We start from the raw sequence: 21,398 nt of genomic DNA on the forward strand, positions 1-21,398 counted from the left end.
CATAGTAATGTTTAACGTTGTGGTACAGTTTCCATGTAGATTAATTTTACGTGTCTTGAGTAGAAACTAGTGTGCAGGCGCGGCATGTTATGTGTTGTTGGTGTTGCCAGACATGAAGATATGTAAAACAGCTGTTTCTGATCAGTTTAACCGAATTTCGCCTATTTCTGACAGTAATTAGGGTCTGTTTAACTGATATCGAAACGACATATGAGTCCTCGTTGTACGTGAAAAGCTATTTGTGGAACTCGCAATGGATTAAACACTCCTGACTTTGCGGATTAGCCGTCGACACTTTAATGGATAAACATGTCCGAGTCTATGGAGAAAACCATGAGGATGAGGACTTATGTTCTCAAGGAAATCCTCAAAACCGAGAAAGACTACGTCGAAACACTAAAGTTCCTCGTTTCGGTGAGCAACTGACTGCTGATATTGATAGATTTTCGTAAATGTATGACCTATATCCAATGATCCAATGCAGGTTTTCATGGAACGACTGAAAAATCGAGAAGAAGATGAAAATGATAAACTCATACCAAAAGGCTCTGTGGTGTTGCTTTTATCCAACGTTGAAGATCTATACAAGGTAATTGGTGTTGTTAAGACAAAGTACTGCCACTTACTGCCTGGCGGAGATGTAAGGATGGAAAAATTGTCAGAGCGTACAAATGTTTTCATGTGTAATAACATCAAATTTTTACAAGACCAATCCAATGTTCATTCTCGTTATGGAAGCAAAAAGTTAACAAAACTGTGTCTTTTTAGTTTCATCAAGAAATGTTGGTCAACATAGAAGAAGCCTTGTCTCCCGCGCCAGCCTATGAACAAAAAATCGGGCAAGCTTTTCTCAAATATGTGAGTGAACATTGTTTGGTTGTCTCACCCCAGGTGAATGTTGTATTACACGAACTTGTAACGAGTCCTTACAGCTCCTGTTCGCTTCGGTCGTTGTATGTTTATCGTTGAGTCACTTCTACGTCACGGAAATGAGAGCGTAGGTCACTTGCTTGCGGAGGTCGACTTAGTCGCGAACTCCTACAAAAAGAACGCCTGACCGCGGGTGACGTAATTTTCAGGTGCTTCAGGTGCGCAATTCGTGTAATTATGACCTACGCCGGACACCTCCACAATGACGATCTTGTAAAGCTTGTAATTAGAAGTAATGGGCCTGAGATTTTGTGTGCGAATTGACTGTTATATGTGGTGGTGGTTTGTTATATAAAAATCAGCCACTGCCACAAAATATCCTCCAAATCCACTCCTTTTACTTCCTATTTATCTACAAAAGCCGTCAATTAGCCTCAATCTACAAAGCTGCGCTATCTATACCGCGGCGTCGGCGGCTCCCTGGATAACAATAAACTGTAGAAGCGCAACAAGTGGCAAGATATTCCAAACAAATGGTTGCAAGGCACAACCACAAATGCGATCGTTTCTTCGATTTAGTCGTCTTTACCACATCAAATACTTATTGCCGTTTTGTTTTGCAAGTAAAAAAAACATACTATTGTGATTTCTTCCACTCATTGAATTGAAAATGACGTTGAAATGGAAAGCAAGATTGTTTAATGCCAAGATTGTTTAGTTTCACTGATGTATTATTTTGTACATAGTAATGTCATTTTTGTGACTTCGAAAAAGCGAATCTTCGACTATCGGGCCAAACAAGGTTTGAAAATACAGTACAGCACAAGTATTTTGCGGTTGTGCTTAATTTTATTTGGAAACTTTAAAATGACTGTGTAAGGAGTGAACGTTGATTTAAACATTAGTTTGTCCAATCACGTGCAGCCACTTTAAACCCGAGTCAACTTTTTGCATTTGTCCAACCTTTATATGACGTGCATCTGGTATTTCTACTTAGAGAACTGCTTGCAAAGACGTCAACCCACTTCAACTGGCATTGAAACGCGGTCCATTGACGCACTTACTATTCGGGATATACCTATACATTGTTTGCATTTAGTTTTTGCACACCCTTATGGCAATTTGTTGCAGCCCACCGTGGTCTACGTAAAAATTATAAATAACCCTCTTGACAGTTCTGGGAGATTGAAAGATTTCTTGAAAGTTAAGCCGCGTTTTGTCTGTGCTTGAATTGAAGCCACTTTATTTGTCCACCACAGTCAAGTTGATTAAGCGCCCTGTGTGAGTTGCTGGTTTCATTTTTGCTTTGTTTCTGAAAGTTCCCTGTTTTTGTTCCGCTGTTTTCTCACATATTTAATTTTTGCTTTACAGAAAAACAAATTTGAAGTTTACGCTCCATATTGTTCCAATCATGAAAGGGCACAGAAAAAATTAAACGAACTTACAGAAAACCAAGAGTTCCAAGGTTTTATCCTGGTAAGAATAACCCTAACCGTGCTATATATTATTGTCAACATCTCCATAATTTATACACCCAAATGTGCCTTCACCCTTTTGGACTTTCAACCTTTTGAAAGTATCCTTAACCTTAATTGGGACACGCCCACAGACTTTCCACGTTATCATGGGCATATTTCTTTGACCTACTGGGCTTACATACAATGTAAACGACCATCAGTCTTGATAAATGCAAAGGATTTCATCTTCAAGAAACGAACGTGTTTCGCACTCGTTTTGTACCGTTTTCAGCCTAAATTGCCGGTATAGGAGTGCCCTTATTAATCATTATGTGACTGTCGAAGGATCTCACGACTACTAAGAAAAACGTGAAAGGGGAAGAATTACACGTGTGGAGTATTTTTGGGCAACCGCAAAATGAGGCAAACCGGCTCGCTAGCTTTCCTACACCCAGTTGTAATTGTGGCGTGACGTAACACACAACATTGTGACGTTTTCACAATCGCTTCCTGGTTCGCTACTTCCTGGAAGAGACGCCTGAATCGGTTTGTGCGCGCGCAAACACATGCACTGGTTGGTCTGAGCCCCAGAAGTGATTAGGATACCAATCTGGCGCATTTCGCGCTACCCCCTATAAATAGCTCCTATAAAGCACGATAGTGTCCAGTTTCTGCACTTCGTCGAAGTACAATGACCATATAATGCCTTGAGTTAAAGTGTTAGCTTTCTGACTTTCCTAAGTCCAGGTATGCCTGCGTGTGGTCACTGAAACAAGCTGGGTGGTCATGGATGGTGATTGATTTGTTGTTTGCAGGGCTGCCTCCTTTTAGGAAACTACGTCAACGATGTATCCATGGAAGGCTTTCTTCTCACGCCAATTCAGCGGATATGCAAATACCCCCTACTTTTAAGGGTAAGTTTTGGGAGCCAGCCCCCTAAAATGCATTCTTCGCGTGCTTATGCTCCGTTTCGTATGTTAATGGCGCTCCCAATACAGTAATTTATGTTTATACTTGCAGGAGTTATTGAAGAAAACTCCATCCGACCATGAGGATTACGAAGACGTGAAGGAAGCTCTTAACCTCATGAAAGATGTCTGCAGCAACGTCAACGAAACCAAAAGACAATTGGAGCAGCTGGAGAAATTGGAAGACTTGCAAGCTACAATTGCCAATTGGGAGGTTAGTAAACGTTGTGGTGATTTACCAGCTTTGTTGGTAACGTTAAGGCGCTCGATTTCCAATCATCTACAAGTTGTAAAGGTTGTTTGTTTTTTGCTTGTATTCTGAAGTTGACAAATCCTTTTGTTAGCCTTGTTTCTGATTGTAATAGTAATATTTACTGTAAACCACTTTTTTTAAGGTTGGCCATACAATAGCAAAAAAATCAAACGTTAAATATACCGCCCCCAGCGAATTACAACGTTTATGCAAACGTTTAAAATATACATAGCCACACAGGCCAGCCCAAAAGCAAATCTCGTTATCAGACCGTCGTGTGTTGCTTACTAGGGCGCCGACCTCACCGACACGTGTACGCGGTTGATCAAGCAAGGCTCGCTACTGAAAATATCCGCCGGAAACATCCAGGAGCGGCAATTTTTCCTGTTCGATCATCTCCTCGTTTATTCCAAGAAGTCCAACACGTTGCCAAGGTTCGTGCTTCGGGCTACTTTAGTCGGAAGCGGAGATAACCACTTGGTCGCGCCCGTGAACTAGCTATTTGCCCTGTTTGATACATGCTTGACCTTAAACATTACCTCTCGTAAGGCAGCGTTGTCGTGTTGGCAGGTTACAAGCCACTGACTCGACCAAGTCTGGCACACTGCCCCGAAACAAGAAAATCAAGAGAAAGAAATCGGTGATGGATCCGAAGAAATGGATTTTCAAGGGTCGGATATCCACAGAACTAATGGAAATCGAAAACCTTGAGGACGGAGCGTGTGAGACATTGAAATTGACCTTTAAAGTTCCTCATTGCATTTTTTTACTTTTCAATTGAGTTGCAGGGAAATTGGCAGTATTAAGTGACTTAAGAAACATCATATAATTTAGCAGCAAGCTTAAAAACGGTTTTTGTTCGTAAAAAACACAGCGAGTTAAAAAAAGACCCAAATATGAATTGAAAAAAACATTACCACTCGAATCATAGTTATTTTCAATTGTTTGCATTTAAATTAAATTGGTATTTATCTAGTTTCGTTTTTTAATTTTACATTTCGTGTAATAACCGACCAATTTCCTCGAGTTACAAGCACGTGACATAAATCTATGTACTGTCTTGTACAGCCGACTTCCACTGCGGAGGGTACACTGTAAACAACGGATGGAAGGTGCTCAACGCCGCCAAGAACAAGTGGTTTGTTTTGCTCGCCAAGGACAAGGAGGAAAAGGAGGCGTGGCTTAATGAGTTTATCATGGAGCGTGAGCGCAGAAAAAGTAAGTGCCACTCTGTTTGTTTTTTCCAGTTCTACATAAATCTGTGCAGTTTTGTTGCACCAAATTGAATATTCGACAAGTAGATTAGTTAAAAGCCTATGGTGTCAGTTCTCAGTCGACTTACGATTATGTATTCCGCATATGTCCAGCATTATTTTTGCAGGTGTAAAAATCGTCTAGGTTTGTTTCCCGTTTTCGAAGGGTTTTGTTGCTGAAATGAGTTTGGGAATAAATTGTCTCTGTGTATGCAAATACATTCTGATTCTGCGGAAAATAGCGTAACAATCGGCCTTGACTCGTTTTGTTTCCTGTCGCCGAAATTGTAATTTGTCTCACTGAGCCGTCGGGTCTGTCTGGCGATACTCTTGAATAAATGTATAAGGCAGTAAAAGTAGCCATGTTCATGTTTATGTAACTGACCAGAATTAACATACAGTTACGACATTCCAATTTGGCGAGCCCATTTCTTTTAGGGGTAGTTGTTAAACTTAAAGGCACATGTTTAGTGCTTTTACGTCACATCTGTTATAAGTGGGCAATGTATGACACATGTAACCCTCGGAATTTGTTAGAGGTTATCGAAACTAGTACTGAGGAGAACAACTAAAGTAACCTCCCCAGTTTTTGTACAACCTCTATACTCATTCATATGCAAATTTGCAAATTCGTTTTTTGCCTAAAAATGAAATAAAATTTGCGAACAGCAACGAACAAAGAATATGAATATTTAATCAAAAATATTTCCAAAAATTTCAGGTAAAATGAACATTGACCAACGAGACACCATAGATGTGATGCACAGTAAAGGAAGACGGATTTATTACAAAGCGACTCATCAGGGCTTGATAAAAGACAGAAAGTCCAAACTTAAAGTTCACTCCAAATCTTTGCTCGGCAAGTAAGTACATCGCAATGTCTACACAATACGTAGTTACCCACACTTGACGCTTTGCACTAACAAATATAAATGTTATTTTATATTTAGTGAATTTGTCACCTGGTTGGTCGAAAACAAAGAAGCCAACAGCACAGATGAGGCGATCATGCTCGGTCAAGCGCTGCTTGATTGTGGGATAATCCACCATGGTAATAATCCTGACTATTTTACATAAAAGCACAACTTCCTTTTTGTCTTTGGGTAAAGAATTATTGTCAATTATTTATTTACGTCAACTTGAACGTTTTCACAACAGTTCAAGACAAACATCATTTCAAGAACGAGGCTGTTCTGTTTCGTTTTCGCTACGACGACGGCACATTCAAACACCGCGGGGAGAGCCAGGACCTAGTGGCCAAGGGCCTAAGGATATACTGTCGCGTCCATTGTCTCTTTCAGCCCATTGTCAAGTATGCAAATCAGCATTTTTTATCATCACCGTTATTGACGTTTCCTGCGCGCCTTGTAAGTTGCCTAACTGTGTTCCTGTCACACACAGGGACAAAGACCGGCAGTTGCGCAGTTACAAGCAAGTGGTTGAGGCAAGGAAGTTGATCGACTGGCTTGTGGATCAGGGCGACTGTCAGAACCGCGAGGAGGCGAGCAATCTGGGTCAGAGTCTGTGCGAGAACGGAATTCTCCATCATGGTACGTTTCAACCTATCAGTAAAGTATATGCCATACAGGGGATTTTCTATAAAAAGGCACGCAGCGAGGAAATGTGTTGCATGAGATTGACAAATTGTGATTTGCTTTTCGCAGCGCTCGACAAGCAGGACTTCAAAGACGAGTCGTCGCTGTTTCGGTTTTTCCCCGACGAGGAAGTAACGGAGACATCCAAGTTGCGCGACCTCGTGAAGAAGTCGAGCTCGAAGAACGACTTTAAGTTTCAGGATGATTTCAAAACTAAGACCTTATTGTTGGTATGTTAAAATATCTTTGTTATGAATTTCGCGTTAGGATCGTTGTTGTTTAGTCAAACAAATTTATACCGCTCCAAATACCAACATGATCTTTTTATGTCAATAAAATAACTTTTGCTCGTACTGTGACGAAAACTTACGCTCATTCCTCGTCGCCAGCTCAATGTTTCGGGAAACGAGTCTCTCGGATTCGAAGCCAAGTACATCGAACAGCAAGCAGCAGTCGTCATCACCTCCATTGACCGGGGTTCCCAGGCTCAGGTAATTCCTTATCCGTGGACAGCTCTGGGTTAAACAAAATGCTTGTTGCTCTAATGTCACGCTCAACTTTCAGGTTCAAGGTTTCCAGCCTGGCCAGCACATTCTACAGATTAACAACAACTTGCTTACCTCGTGTACGTCGCAAGAACAACTCGACAACGTTATCAAGTTCAACCTGGACAAGTACAAGCTTATTCACGTGACCGTGCGCGCGGATGACGAGCTGTAAGTATATTTCTTAGGGTATAACGTACGCAGGTTCAATAAACCGTTGACTTGACTCACCACAGTTGGTAGAGTTCTTTGCGTGGGAGCTGCAGACAGGTGTACACACTACAGGTCGACGTGTAAGGTCTCATGAGTGTAACAGTTGATCGTGGAACTGGGCTACCTTTACACTAGCAGACATACAGATTTGTTTAAATTTGCAAAAACGTATTGTTCAAATTGTTTACATTTAAATTGTACTATACTACCTTTTTGTTTTAACCGAACATAGTATCTATGGCACGTTGCACGCCTTGAATTGTGCACCAATGACAATATTTATTTTTTTCTCAGAATGGTCGCCGTTCCTGTGACGAGAGAGGGAATGGGATTCCAAATTCGCGGTTCTAACCCTTGTGTGGTGCACGCTGTGGCACGAGGCGGAATGGCGATGAACGCGGGCTTGGTAAAAGGCCACGCGATATTGAAGGTCAGGCCCTTAGAGGAATAAATGTGTAATTTAGCATGTTTGCGTGCGAACGACCTCTGAATTTGTAGTAAATTGGAGTGTTACTTCTGTAGCTATTGTTAGTACAGCTCTTGGGACACGCCCACAAGAGGCTGTAATTTGTTTTGCGGTATCACGGATCCGTTATATTAAATACGGGATCAAATGATTTTATGTTGGTGTTAATACAAATATTCCCACTTCAAACTAATCTAACCATGGAAATATGCGCAGGTAAATGGAAAGGACGTGACGCAAAATTCGCACGATGAAGTAGCAGCATCCATCCGTGACGGTTGCAAGTTGCCGACTCCTAGCTCCGAGAAGGAGGAGGAGGAGATGGAGAGGAAAAGATCCTCGTCCTCAGAAGAAGACAAAATGGTTGGTTTGTCACTAAATACCTTTTGTGACTGCTGCGTTTTCTAATGGTAATTTTTTTCATGGTAAATTTTGGAATTCGAAGTGCAATGTTTTGAGGTAAATTTTTAATCTAGGCGTCTTAATTCAAACAGGGCAGCAACAATTCCCTCTCAGTACCTTCCGGTGGCGGATTAAAAAAGTCGCGAAGTTTCAAGAGGAAAAATCTCGCACTTTTGATCGGCATAAACCACACCAGCCTCGGACAAAAAGAGAAAAAGTACGTAGAATCAAGGCAGCAGTCATTATATCGTTCGCTTGGAGTTATTTAGTCCTTTTTCGCAGAGAACCGGAGCAACCAAACACCCCGCAGCCAAAATCCGACTCGTTCTGTTTGCAGGTAAAATTTATTGAGTTGCCTTTTCTACTTCACTTAAAATCTGAAATGTGCACCTTTGGCAAAATAAAATATTTCGACTATTTGTGTTGTTCCCTTGAGTTGTAATGTAAATTATTTCCATTCAGCTATTGGTCGGAAATCGCCACTTGGAGCGCACTTGCACGTACAACTTCGACAACGTGAACGGTGTGAGAAATCACGTGGTCGAACGAATGTCTGAATGCCCTTCTATTTTCGACTTGTCCGCACAGGCAAGTTAACAATGCACTTATTTCAAACGAAACGGAAAAGAAAATATGGTAACATTTTCTACAGTTGTTGGAAGTTCTCATCGCCGAAGACGAGCGCGTTTTGTCGGATGTCCAAGCCCTGGAACAAGTTGCACCTTTTATCACCGACGCCAAGAAGGAAGTCTTCCAGCGACGACGGAGTTTGCGATACGAGGTCATCCAGGACCGACTTGACTCCTACAAACGCGTAAGTTTTCCTTACATATGACAACATTCGGCATTAATAGTTACGAAGTGATAATTGTGCCGAACAGTACAAGCGTCACCTGGCATCATACATGTGGCCATCCTACAAAGAGTCGAGAGAACGACCTCCATCCCTCACCGCCAAGGATTTTTGTCCGACGAATTGCCACGTAAACCTTTTCCAGGTACCTATATATCCTTGACTTACTGTTTAGTAACATAACTGTGGGTCTAAATTCGTGCCAAACAAGTAACGGAACTTGTATATTACTCCCGGTTTCCAATTTTCGCATTTATTGTCGTCATTCGACGCATCCAGCTGATACAAAAACAATATTGCAACCGCTAAACTCAAACGTCACATCCACCGGGTCACCAACGCCCATGCCTATCACACAAACGCTCGCCCACAAATTTTTCGCCTCGTTGTCCAACTGTAATACGTCGATTCTCGTGTCAGCAGCGTCACTGTGTGTTTATTTGCAGGTGAGTCACGCGTCAGAAAGCTACAATTTGCGTGGCTTAGGCTTGGCGGACAAGCGAGGGGAGGCGCAAAGCAACACCGACGTGGGTGAGTGGCTCGTCTGTGTTTTGTTTTGAAGTTGATGTGGTTTCGGGTGACCCGCGGTCACCTTTTGACTCGGGTAAACAGACGTGCCGTTGAATGAAATTTTTCGCCTACGTCACGCGGGAGTTAGGGCTGGCATACACAAAAAATACATAAAAAACATAACAGTGTATAAATAGAACCTATTTTTGATTATATTGCTCAATTTACCTGTGTACTGTTAACCAAAATTGCTGTATACAGCGAAGACAATATTATTCCGACACGATGAACCAATACTTAAAACCGTATGGTGACTTTCGAGGAATACTGAAGTATGTTACCATGTTTTATAGCAAATATGGTCCACACCCACTACGCCATCACGTGTCTGGCCGCACCTTCGTTTCGGACGAGAGGGAAGGAGGGACACGGACTCATGGCTGTGCTCCGAGGCGTCGAGGGCAACACTGAGCTTATGGATTCCATACGACAGCTGATGGTGGCTCTCGACCACGCTCTTCTTGAACTACGGCAAGGCCAGTGCCAACTGATCAAGTAAGAGGCGATATAAATATGACTGAACACTTACTAGTGAACAGGAAAACAATCTCTTTTGCTTCCTACTAAGGAGTGTTGGGTGTGATGTTTGGACACTTTATGTTCAAAATATTGTATAAATGTTTGATGCCTAGCTTTGCGAATTAAGGAGCAAACAAGAAACGACGGAGAAAAAAAAAACGAATTATGCCTTTTGTAATATTTTTGTAATAAAATTATCAGAGCATTATTAAACTTATAGTTTATTTCTATTCGACGACTAAACATGTTTTCTTCTGTAGCATTCTCAACTCTGAAACGAACAACGAAGGTAAACGCAACTCATATCAGGCCGTTCCCATGCGTGCAAGTTATCAGATCGATGACGAGGTGGAGGAGACGCCCAAAACCCCCATCACACCCCCAACAAACTTTTTTGGCTCAAGCAATAATTGCACAGAAAAAGAGGTTAGCTTCTGCATGATGGTTTTCGAATATGTCCCGATTACACGAAAAATTTAAAGAGCACTTAGGCTTGGAAAAATATAAAAAAAATTTATGTGTAACAAGCATTCGTTTTTCTGCAGTCTAACATCGATTGCGCCCAAGTATCACCAAATCATTCAAAAGAAAACTCAAGCGACTCGACGATGGAAACCGACATGATTCAGTCCAGTGGAACACTTACCAGACAAAGTAGGTTTTGGCAAAGTTGGTGTTATTTCATATTTAATTATTTTTTTGACTTCGCCAAATTTGCATGGAACGTGTTTCACAAAATATGCGAGAATGTTTACGACTTTTAACCTATCCCGTCACCCACAGTGTCGCCCACCATCAACGTCCAATCGGAAGACAACAACACAGAAGAAAAAACGGTCGAACTGAAAAAACGAGGTAACGGATCACTGCGCAAGAGTGCAACGCAAGAGGACGGATCGGTTACAGGAAACGATTCGGAATGTGACTCGGGTAAATCTTGCCACAACCTCAATTTAAACCTCTCAACGCGTTTTTTCTGACTAATCTATAATGAATGGAAGGAAATGAGACCAGATCTGTCTTCAGAAATGTAACCACGTTCAGTTTCCTGCCACAAATTTATGTGCGTTATCGTGCTTGATTGCGAATCGGTTGGCTGTGGCTGAATACACACAGTTGTAATCAGCAGTCATTTTGAATTATTTGCAGGGATCCAAAGCGACCGGGGATCGATGGTGGTGAGCGAGAACAATTTTTTTAATTTCTCAAACACACAAACACAGGAGAATAACACAGCGGAGAAGCCAGGTTAGTGTCCATATATTTACCCCCCATTATAACTCTGCATATACTAAAGTCTTTTTATCCAACCAATAGCCGTGGATACCAGGCGTTCCGTTCCGATGTCCAACTCGAGCGACATGCTCTCCACACCTACTGAGGTGCAACACCGCAGCCTTAAGAGCGCCAACTCCCTACCTTCACTCACGTGAGTGCCCATGAGTGTTGTGCTTTTTCCTACCCAGCTCAAAACAGACAAGTTTGGAAAACAATCAAATTGGCCTCCAGACTGCAACCACGTTATAGTTTCGTGCACTTTATTTGTGTGATTATGTCGTTAGTGGTAATTTCATGACTTGATCCCTTTGATGACGTAAGAAACTGAATGTAATCCTGGTTTTGTGCAGGAGTCCGCCACCCAACGGAAACGCAATTTCTCCAGTCAAATTGCGAACAAAGACAACAAAGTCAAGTCGCCCTGGGTCCAGAGTTACGTTTTCAGGTACGGATATTTTACATATTTTTTGCGAAACAAAGCAGGAAACAATAACTGGTTTTCCGTTCCCTTGCAGCACATGACCGCGTTTCCATGATTAGCGCAACGGGAAGTACGTGTTCGTCGGAAGGAGTTGAGAGCATAAATTTCATTGATCTGGTTCTTTCACCGGACGCGCTCGATAAACTTCAGGGCACCATGGAACACTTTTTAGGAAAGGTAAAAAGGCACAGAGAATTAGTTTTTTTGCAAAACCTATACAGCAAAGCGTCAAACACAACCTTGCCTTTCAATAGATTCACAGTCTGAACGATCTTGTGCGATCCAACACTGTGAAAACGGTGTTTGAAAATACACAAGACACGACTCCAAACAGGAAATACAGCAAGATAATCGAAGCTCTCACAGCCAGGTACAACAAACATTTTCTCAACAATATAAAAGCTTTCACGCTTTGATTTTCTGAAAACCATTATGCCAAACCATTATCTTACGTCTTATTTAGCACAAGCGATGACGCAATCAAAATGGCTTTATCCGTTTGTGACGACACGGAACAGTTTGCCGACGTCATCAACACCTTGATAGAATCCGTAGACCGGCATGTAAGCGAAGTTCGGACTCAGCTTGTGCTTTCGGTCCTCTTAAATGAAGGTACGGTGGTGAAATTAATCGTTGTTCACACACACCTCACGACAATTAAACAAAACGTACAACATTAAGGTTGTCAAAGTTGAAAAAAAAAATTAAATAGACTGATCTTCTGGAATAAATTAACGTGCTTTGTTCTTCCGACTTCAAGTTTTGCCTCGTGGCAGACGAAACGTCGGATTATCTGTCTATTTTGAATTGTAATTTGCCTGGCAGCAATAGTAGTACAAAATTAAAAAAAGTAGTAGGTAAAAAAAATTACCGGACGTTACTTCTTTTGAAGGCAATGTTGTGTAACACCACATGTTTTTAGATCCCAAACTAGTGTCACGACGAGACAAAGTCTTCAGCCAGTGTTTACAAACAGCCATCTCATCATTCTCCACACAGTTGCGAAGCGCCATCGGCGAGACCTTCAACAACATGAAGGTTAGAATCCTAGCCTTAAAACCCCGTATCTGTTCATATCAATCATTCTCGGGTATTCACGTGTTTTAGGCTTACGGCGTGCGGCCGGATGAGGCAAGTAAGAAATGGTTGGAGCAGTGCATGTCGATCGGAGCCTGTATCATGTTCCAGACAATGCTTAATCCGAATATGGTAAGAAGAAAACCTCAATTCTATTTCACAATATTAATTTATGCATCCTCATTTGGTCAGTGTCATCAACTTTTTATGTTTGCTACCACGTTATTTATTATGTAAGAACTAGCGCATAAACAAATTTATATTCCAGCCTGACGAGTGTGCAATGCTGGAAGACAGTTGCGTTGGCGTGAACGACTTAGAGCGTGTTTCCTTCCATTTCCGTGCCATCACGGTCGACGTTGAGCCGAACGGTAAAAATTAGTCGTACAGACAAAATTATTTTTGTTTACTTTTGGTGTACTACAATACACTGGGAATCACACAACTCAAACATTAATCGGCATGCGGCCTATGTTCTTTTGTCACATATCAAGCAAGATGCATATACGTCACAAGTTTTAAAAGTCATTTTGTCATACGATTACATGATTGCGTCGTTCCCATGTGCACGACTGTCCTGGTAATTTGTATCGTTTGAATTAAAATTGATGCACTTACATTAAATTTACTGAATTCGTCGCCATCAACATATTGGTCGTGTGGAGGCGCTCATAAAATCGGCGGTCGTGCCTATGGGAATGTAGTGACTTCGAGAGCATCAGCTGATTAATTTATTTGCTTAAATTGGTGCGATGCGTTTTGATTTTATGTTTTTCTGCATTAAATAATTGCGGTGTGTCACGATTAACTAATCAGTTTTGTCGCCTGCTTCATTTTTACGTTTTCCTTTTTTGTTCTCCTTCAAGAATGCCCGTGCAATTGCGAAAACGACTTTAGACGGGCCGTGCACATCGACGGTGAGTTGATTACCGCTTTTTTTGTTTTGAATTGGTGAGGAGTCGTATCACTGCCCTGGTGCATGGCTAGAAAATCCCACGCAGCAATTTCATTTTTAGTTTATCCTTGAAGCAGGAAAAACAAATCAACTTGACCTTGACAAAAATATTCAGCCCGTTGATAAATTTGTCCATGATTCAATTTTCGTTGCAACTATCAACCACATTTAGTTGTTCGGCAAGCCAATTGGGGGAAAAGGCGTTGATACGACTCATACCTGCGATTGTCAAAACCAAATCATTCCATACAATCATAAAGACAACCAGATCGTTTTCGTTTCTGTTTACTGTTACTTTAGTATTATTTCCAAACTTTGTTTGCATAAAAAATCTTATTTTGAAACCAAACTAGCGAACGGTATCGGCTACTCGATGGAAGGAAACCGATGTGCTCTGAAGGTATATTTCCATTTGGACAAACATGTGTTCATCAAACTGCCTCCTCGGCTACAGGCTGGTGGCGGAGTGAAGCTAATTCCGGTTTTATTCAACCACGGTAAGTAGAGGCCTGATTTTCATAAGTTTTTTTTACATAAAATAAGCTCAGGTCGATGAACAACAAATTCCAGTACTATGCAAATGAAACAAAGCCTTTTATTTTGGACAATTCTTTTTCTGTTGAAATACTTCTCAATCGCTTGTGTCGATAACCATAATCTCATGCATACGTTTGTTGTTTCAGGTTTAGAGGATCTGGGAAGTTACCTATACGAGCAGGGCGTTACTTTGCAAGAGTTCAGCAGCTCGATCAACGAGAAAGCTTTGCAGAAGACCTACGATTACTATAAGAAATTCAGAGCCTTCCATCTTGATCGATCCAAACTGCCTCGTGACACAGAAGCAAGAGCAGTCCTCGTAGATCGGGTATACGCGACTCGTGTTTTGCTATTGACTGCTAGTTAAAAGTGCCGTTGATTACTCCTATTTTTTCTTTTGTATGATCTGTTTTTTTATATTTTTTTTTCATTTTTGTCTTAAAGCTTTCACGTCCACTGAACGCTTTGGATGAGATCATGTCCTTGCTGGAGGCCAACGTGAAGGCACGTCACGGAAAACCCAGCTTAGCCCCGACCGGTTGCGGCGTCCTGCCCCTAGCTGCTGAGTTTTGCGGGCGCCTCGGAGGTTGCCACGTCATTGCTTGTAATAACGGCGTACAAAGGTACGTTATATTTGTAGCATGACGTCACCACCATGTGAACTATCAATGGGTTTTGTTAAAGGTCTACGCTGGCATGCTGTCTCGAACAAGCTCTGATCTTGTCGAGGTCGCACGGCCTCCCACCCAAGTATCTGATCACCGCCGTCTACCAACTTATTAACACTGGAGCGCGATTGTACTGTGATGCAAAGAACCCGGAAGCTAAAGATCGAACCGTCAAGACAGCACCGAGGTAAATGATGTGATTTTACCTGACAATACGACAGTGTTTTTTTTATTAAAATTGGCGTTTTAATGTTAAATTACCCCAGGCTACCAAAACGATGTTGCAATGACAATTTAAAACTTGCATCGTCATAACCTTCACAATTATTACAGTTTGTAAGCATTGGGGCATGGTTTTAAGTATCCTCAGTGCTGACCTGTATAGTTTAAGCCTAAAATTCGTGCTTGCAATTTTCAGATTATTCAAATTAAGTCAGGATCTGGATCAAAGTGGAACATGACGTACAGAGGATCGCCCGAACGTTGCAAAGGCAACCCGGGCGCAAGGGCCACCCACACATGAACAATCGTAGAACATTTTACCCCTTTTACTCATTCCGTTACCCAGGATTTTACGGCTAGCAGTTTTACCGCCCTTTTCAATGTTCCGCATTGTTCGCCGCCTTGTACTGTGTTGATTTTCAAGGCGAGACCAAGATCTATACTATCACTGTACCGCATTTAGCCGATAGCAAATCACTATACAATTATGTCGAGACCATACACAACTGAAGATCTCACGAAGCCAGTTCCAGTGTTTTTGGAGCCGTTTTCTTCAACAAATGTCCGAAACAGTGCACAAACTATTGTTTGGAAAAATATTCCAATGTTTGTAGAGGATTAAAATGCACACACAGTCTGTTCGGCTGCGAAAAAAACCCTCAGCAATAAAAATGTCCAGATGTCCTGCGCCCAGCATATTGTTTTACGTGTAGTTGTCGCAACCGTGGCCTTACCTGTGGCGCGTCGCCATATTTACGCTGTATCCACTGAGAAAGCCATCGATTACAGCACCATCAGTCTTTTCTTGTGTCAGATTGGAAAACAAAATCTTCAATTGCACAATATTTTTTGCGCGTGTAGCTATTTTTGCGATCCTTTTTACAGTGTAAAAACATTCCCAAGCCTTTCTGTTGGACGCCACGCGTTTTTTTGTTTTTATTTGGCGTCGTGTTGAATTATTTTCTCGCGAACGAATGAAGCATAATAATGAAACGTGACGTGTAAGATAGTTCAAGAACGGAATGGTAAATTGCTTGCAATCAACAAGCCACGTAAAATGGTTTATGGCAATGAAATATTCTGTGAATAACTTGACCATTGTCAAAACAGTGCGGGAGCATATAGAATAAGGTAAGACCATGAATCTCAGTAGCTGTAACAGGACGGAAAAACGGTCAACCGGTTTGGCAGAGTTTGAAGAAAAGGCAGTTTCGGACGCAATTCCAGTTTACTGGCAAGCTGTGTAAGCCAACATTCAGGTAAAAAGAAAAAATAGTGAACGGCGACATCACGTGACTGCAAGTTTTTTTTGGCAAAATAGTAAAAACTGTGTCGGAAAAACAATACAGTAAATTTGAAATGCTTAGCCGATAGTCGAGGCCATCAAAATCCTCCATATGTCGACAACAAAACGTGATAAAAGTGCCGTGCATATACCAAAAACTTTCAATAATTTCCTGCTACACCAACAAGAAAATCATGAACCAAAAGCAAAGCCAACATAAGTACAAAATTAAATAAATAAAAACAAAAAGATAATGTATTTTATTTCTTGACGCCTTCCATTAAGTCGTAGGCCAAAGTTTGGGCAAAGAAATCTACTACCTGAGGTTTGTCCCACCTTCTAATTCGTACGGGATCGCCGGCTTCCAAGTGCACTAATCCCGCTGGAAGAAACACTGTCGCCTGCTCGTCTTCGATGCCTTCAGGTGTTAAACTTTTATTCGGCGAAGGTCGGCCATTTTCTGACGCCGTGCGGCGATTCGAACTGCAGGCGCCTGGGTCGGGTACCGGCAAAAAGTCGGCGTCTTTCGTTGATATTACGGCACCGGATAGGCCAAACAACAGAGCGGACTGCAAGAGCTCGCTGCCTAGTAGCTCGGGCGATGTGATCTGGCCAGTGTTCTCTAATAGCTTTTCTCGTTCTCTTGGTTTAAAATTGGAATCATTGGAAGATTTCGCGTCATGGCAAGTTTCGGAACCCAAAACAATTATTGGGTCTGGTACGGACTTGTCTCCGGAATCTCGCGCTAAACGCATCTTATATCCACTTCCAGCCGCCGGGGTTTGTTTCCAACACGTTGGGCGCTTGTCGGGGACGCCCGAGTTGTTGCCTGGGGGACGTGGCGGATGCTTTGATTTCATTGAATGCTCAGTCCTTGATATCTTCCGCAACGACGATGAGCGCGCCTTTTTACTGGACTTTGTTTCGATTTGCATCGGGTAAACAACAGCTGCCATAGCCGCACTTTCGTCCATTATGGCGGCCGTGATACGCGGTGACAATCCAAGATCTGTAAGATTCGTTAAACGTGTGTAAATACTGGAGTTTAATTGGTGAGGACCGGAATGTTTGTAACTAGCAATTCTACTACACTTTTATACGAATAACATACAAGCGGCGGCAACAAAAAATATTTTTCTACTTGTTTAAGATACACAATCCTGGACGTAACACAATTTGTTACGCGCATAGCTGTACAAAGGACGATATCACAGCACATTGATTTTATTCGTTATTGTGAGAACACAACATTTTTTTGCTGGGTCGTTAGTGTTTACCTTTGATGTGAGTGGAAATACTTAGAATGCGGGTTCGTCTCGTCTGAGGTCCTCTCGATTTGCCGCAAATTATCGACATCATCTCTTGTCTCACAGTCTCATTCCACAACCCGTATATTACAGGATAATATACGCATCTATGTGTATATAGTAAAATATAAGCTACAAGTCGTGTCAGTCATGATGAGGGAGAATTAAAATATATGTTTTGGGATGGAAAATTACTGCATTTTGTGATGGAAAATCTACAAAACTGGGTTCCTCTACGACAAAAATTTCCAGTATTTGTAGCTTAGGAATTTCTCTTCTTAAAGACTTCCTTGCAAATAATTTTTAATACAGTATTTTCTTCACGTGTTTCAACACAATGTGTTTAGGAATTCCTTTAAATGTTTAGCATTCACAATTACATACGTTGTGTACATGAGGATGGTAGAGATCGACACCAACCAATCGGCGACCGCAACCGGACGGTATGAAGCAACTGTACCGCTCACTTCAACGAGGTAGTTTTTCGAATCAAGGAAGGTTTCGATCAATGACACAATTATAAAGGGACCAACAGCCACCAGTATGAACCCCACGATTACCGAGATTGTGCAACATGCCTAAGGTAAAAGGGGACGAAAAAAACACGTCATTTTAAATGTAACTTTTATTGATTGATTGTCACAATAATGAGTGGAGCTGCACGGAGCGTGTGCTGTATTGGGTTATGACAGAGACAAATATTGACGTTCCATGCATTACTGTTGCATTATGAAGTCACTAGCACCAAAAGTCGAAGGAGTTTTTTATAAATAATATATGATCAATCGACCGAGGAGCAACGCCGCGACTATCATATTATAAATATATCAACAGTAGCGCTGTCTTACCTTTCGTTGATTCTTGTAATAACGAAAATACGAGAAACGAAAATTGCGTTTGAAGGAGAGTTGTCGACGACTTCTGGTTGACGAAGAAAGTGAGTCTGCACGCATTTTTAACAGTTATTTAGCCTTCGCAACATCCATCATAAGCAAACAAATCTCACGGGAATATTTTACCATGCATTTTTTTTTTGCGGTCGGACATTAATGTACAGTAAGCGAATACGTAGGTCCAATAAATCGAGTTTTTTATACCACGAAAATAGTGCGACTTTTTAGTGTATATTGCATGAGAAAACTTTTTGCAACAACTCATAATTTTCTTTATATTTCACGTTTAAGTTTAGAAATACCATTTCGCAACACGCGACTCTGGACCGAACATGATCTCCCATTTGTAAAGACTTCAATCTCCCTTGAGGGAGGGCGTTTTAATGACTTCCTAGTACCACTGTAACTTGAAGCATTAGCGTTCTGATTTTTTGAATTGTTTCCCTTTTCTTCATACATTGGCTACAATTCATTTAAAAAGCTGTAATATGTTAGGATTAAAATACATCATCCAACGATTTCACCTCATGTGGTGAGGTATCTACCACTGAGTTCAACTGCTGGGAACACCCTGCATACTCTGTGGAGACAATTCCGGAATCTTCCACATAGCTTGGGTTTAATGTGGCTTGCAGTTCATAAAAACCTCTGCTGGGTGATGGGGTTGTTCCTTTAAAATGTTATGAAAGAGCAGAGTTTGAATATGACTTTGTGATGCAAAAGTATAGGATTTATTTGAAACAAAACACCTAAAAATGCTATGAAATTAAAATACATTCACACACATGTATAATTAAAAACTCACTTGTTTTAGAAGCTAAACATTTCTTTTCCATGTGCTCAAAACCAGGGGCATTTTTGTTGACAAATGCATTTTTTTCATAATGTAGTGATCTTTGTCTGGAAGCACTAAATACATTTAATAAATAATCACATTAATATTTTAAACAGCAATGTGGACTGTGAGAACCATAGCTGTTTATAATGTCAAGAATATAAACGAAAATTAAGAAAGAATAAATAATTGATATATTGCACGCACTACCTTAATTATCCATTAATATGTAAAGCAGTTACCTTGTCTCAATATGCCTCCGTCCGATGGTTGCACCTTTATATTTATCCCGTGCAACACTAAATATTGTGCAATACATAGAAACCACACAAAAAAGTGGAAAAATACTGCATATTAGAATCTACAAAAAAAGTAAATCGATATGTGTCCATTAAAGTTTGTCAAGTAATGCTCACCCAAAACAAACTAAATCCATAACTTTTAGCCCAAAGAGGAAAACAGCCAAATCTGGCAGGGATGAATTGGTACTGTGACCAAGCACCGAACAAGGGCGGTACTGCACAACACAAAGCCACCAGCCAACATAGTATAATAGCAGCCGTCACACGGCAACTACTAATATGATTGGGGTATTTTAATGGATGAACAACTGCATAGTATCTTCAAAATAAAGGCAATTTCAAACCATATGGCAAAACGATAGGCCCAATATACTATATATACCTGTCATATGAAATCAGGGACAAAGTTAAAATGCTTGCACCAAACAATGATGTCGTAAGATAACCGGTGAGTGAACACCACACTTTTCCAAATAGCCAAACTCTGGTTATACTGCTAGTTATGCCAAATGGAAAAATAAGAACACCAAAGGCAAAATTTGATGACGTCAGGCTAAACACAAGTTTGTTGCTCGATGTTAGAAGATATTTCCTCCTAAATTGAAAAAAAAACATTGATTATTAACCAAAATAAAAACATTATAAAACACTGGTAAACTTAATGCCACTTGCCTGTACAGTGTAAAACAAACCAAAAAGTTTCCAATGCAGGAAAATATGGCAACCAATGAGAGTAAACATGTCCACAGTATATGCAAAGCTACTGTTGAATTGTCAGAATAGGAGGATGCATTTCCATCTATAGCAGAAACAGTAAATACACAACACATATCCAAGTTTACCACAAATACAACAAAAGCATGAGTTCACCTGAAACATCAAACACAGTAAAATTGGCGAAGTTTTCCATGGTTCAGAACTCATTGCACTAAGCAGGAACAAAAATTTTTAGCAATGTTTCCCAATCAGTGTATCACATGTCCCTCTAGAAACGGATTATAATTACCAGTGACGCTTTGGTAACTAGTCAAAGTCACTTAAAGTTTGCTAATATGGTTTTGCAAACATTGCTTTTATCAAATATGATACAACCATAATGGTATTTAATAACAACAAAACCAAATTATTCACTTAAGCATCGACAGAAAAAAAATACATACCTCTCTGTCTATGCACACCATGCCAATGTAGAAAATATTCCTTCCCTACCAACCCAGGCAATTTTGTAAAGGGGGCCCTGCTGCTGGCAAATGCCTTTGTTTTAGGTTTTTTAACGGTACTTCCCCAAATACGTTACAGAATACTTTTAGTGTATTCTTATTGTATGGTTTTAATGTAACCCACTGTAGTAAAATAGTTACATTTAATTCTTGTCTCTGCACAATAGATACTCTGAATTGCCGTAGCTAAGTTACATAACATTCTTCTTGCCATGGCCTGCGATAGGTGTATGGAACAATAGTTTTATTAACTTCTTTTCAGGCAATATTCACAAGACATGTTTAGTGCAGCGAAAACACGCCGTCAATAAAAGATATTGGCGTTGGCGATTGTCGAATGTTGAGAAGTTAGAAAGAAAGGAAATACAAAAATA

General features: G+C 40.8%; 2 protein-coding genes across 4 annotated transcripts; one reads left to right on the forward strand and one right to left on the reverse strand.

Moving 5' to 3' along the window:
• Positions 1 to 178: 178 nt before the first annotated feature.
• Positions 179 to 16,684, forward strand: LOC145903742 (phosphatidylinositol 3,4,5-trisphosphate-dependent Rac exchanger 2 protein-like). 2 transcript variants are annotated; one of them, XM_082991870.1, is made up of 43 exons: positions 179 to 414; positions 485 to 589; positions 769 to 858; positions 2,242 to 2,346; positions 3,143 to 3,241; positions 3,348 to 3,509; positions 3,840 to 3,982; positions 4,119 to 4,270; positions 4,617 to 4,766; positions 5,523 to 5,664; positions 5,752 to 5,852; positions 5,960 to 6,113; positions 6,203 to 6,351; positions 6,466 to 6,626; positions 6,786 to 6,887; positions 6,961 to 7,112; positions 7,449 to 7,584; positions 7,837 to 7,983; positions 8,115 to 8,239; positions 8,305 to 8,359; positions 8,485 to 8,610; positions 8,675 to 8,836; positions 8,904 to 9,020; positions 9,322 to 9,406; positions 9,739 to 9,940; positions 10,225 to 10,390; positions 10,510 to 10,618; positions 10,748 to 10,894; positions 11,114 to 11,212; positions 11,282 to 11,393; positions 11,593 to 11,687; positions 11,758 to 11,900; positions 11,978 to 12,093; positions 12,187 to 12,335; positions 12,646 to 12,761; positions 12,831 to 12,932; positions 13,069 to 13,171; positions 13,667 to 13,717; positions 14,109 to 14,252; positions 14,439 to 14,620; positions 14,737 to 14,915; positions 14,977 to 15,147; positions 15,379 to 16,684. In XM_082991870.1, exons 1-43 carry the CDS (start codon positions 310 to 312, stop codon positions 15,419 to 15,421), a joined length of 5,454 nt encoding a protein of 1,817 aa, XP_082847996.1. In that variant the 5' UTR covers positions 179 to 309; the 3' UTR covers positions 15,422 to 16,684. The 2 variants fall into 2 exon arrangements, with proteins under 2 accessions (XP_082847996.1, XP_082847997.1); XM_082991871.1 differs by lacking the exon at positions 13,667 to 13,717 and having other exon boundaries at positions 15,379 to 16,683.
• A 26-nt stretch (positions 16,685 to 16,710) lies between these two features.
• On the reverse strand, positions 16,711 to 21,056 carry LOC145903747 (uncharacterized). Of its 2 annotated transcripts, none has more exons than XM_082991878.1 (13): positions 20,965 to 21,056; positions 20,675 to 20,789; positions 20,477 to 20,603; positions 20,187 to 20,399; positions 19,919 to 20,123; positions 19,745 to 19,863; positions 19,473 to 19,567; positions 19,192 to 19,337; positions 18,970 to 19,129; positions 18,623 to 18,717; positions 18,159 to 18,352; positions 17,745 to 17,881; positions 16,711 to 17,476 (listed from the first exon to the last, which is right to left on the reverse strand). In XM_082991878.1, the coding sequence occupies exons 2-13, from the start codon at positions 20,712 to 20,714 to the stop codon at positions 16,728 to 16,730; spliced, it is 2,280 nt and encodes a 759-aa protein (XP_082848004.1). In that variant the 5' UTR covers positions 20,715 to 20,789; positions 20,965 to 21,056; the 3' UTR covers positions 16,711 to 16,727. The 2 variants fall into 2 exon arrangements, with proteins under 2 accessions (XP_082848004.1, XP_082848003.1); XM_082991877.1 differs by having other exon boundaries at positions 19,473 to 19,576.
• Positions 21,057 to 21,398: the final 342 nt, after the last annotated feature.

The sequence above is a fragment of the Ascidia mentula genome, chromosome 5, assembly GCF_947561715.1.
Source record: "Ascidia mentula chromosome 5, kaAscMent1.1, whole genome shotgun sequence".
Lineage (NCBI taxonomy): Eukaryota > Metazoa > Chordata > Ascidiacea > Phlebobranchia > Ascidiidae > Ascidia > Ascidia mentula.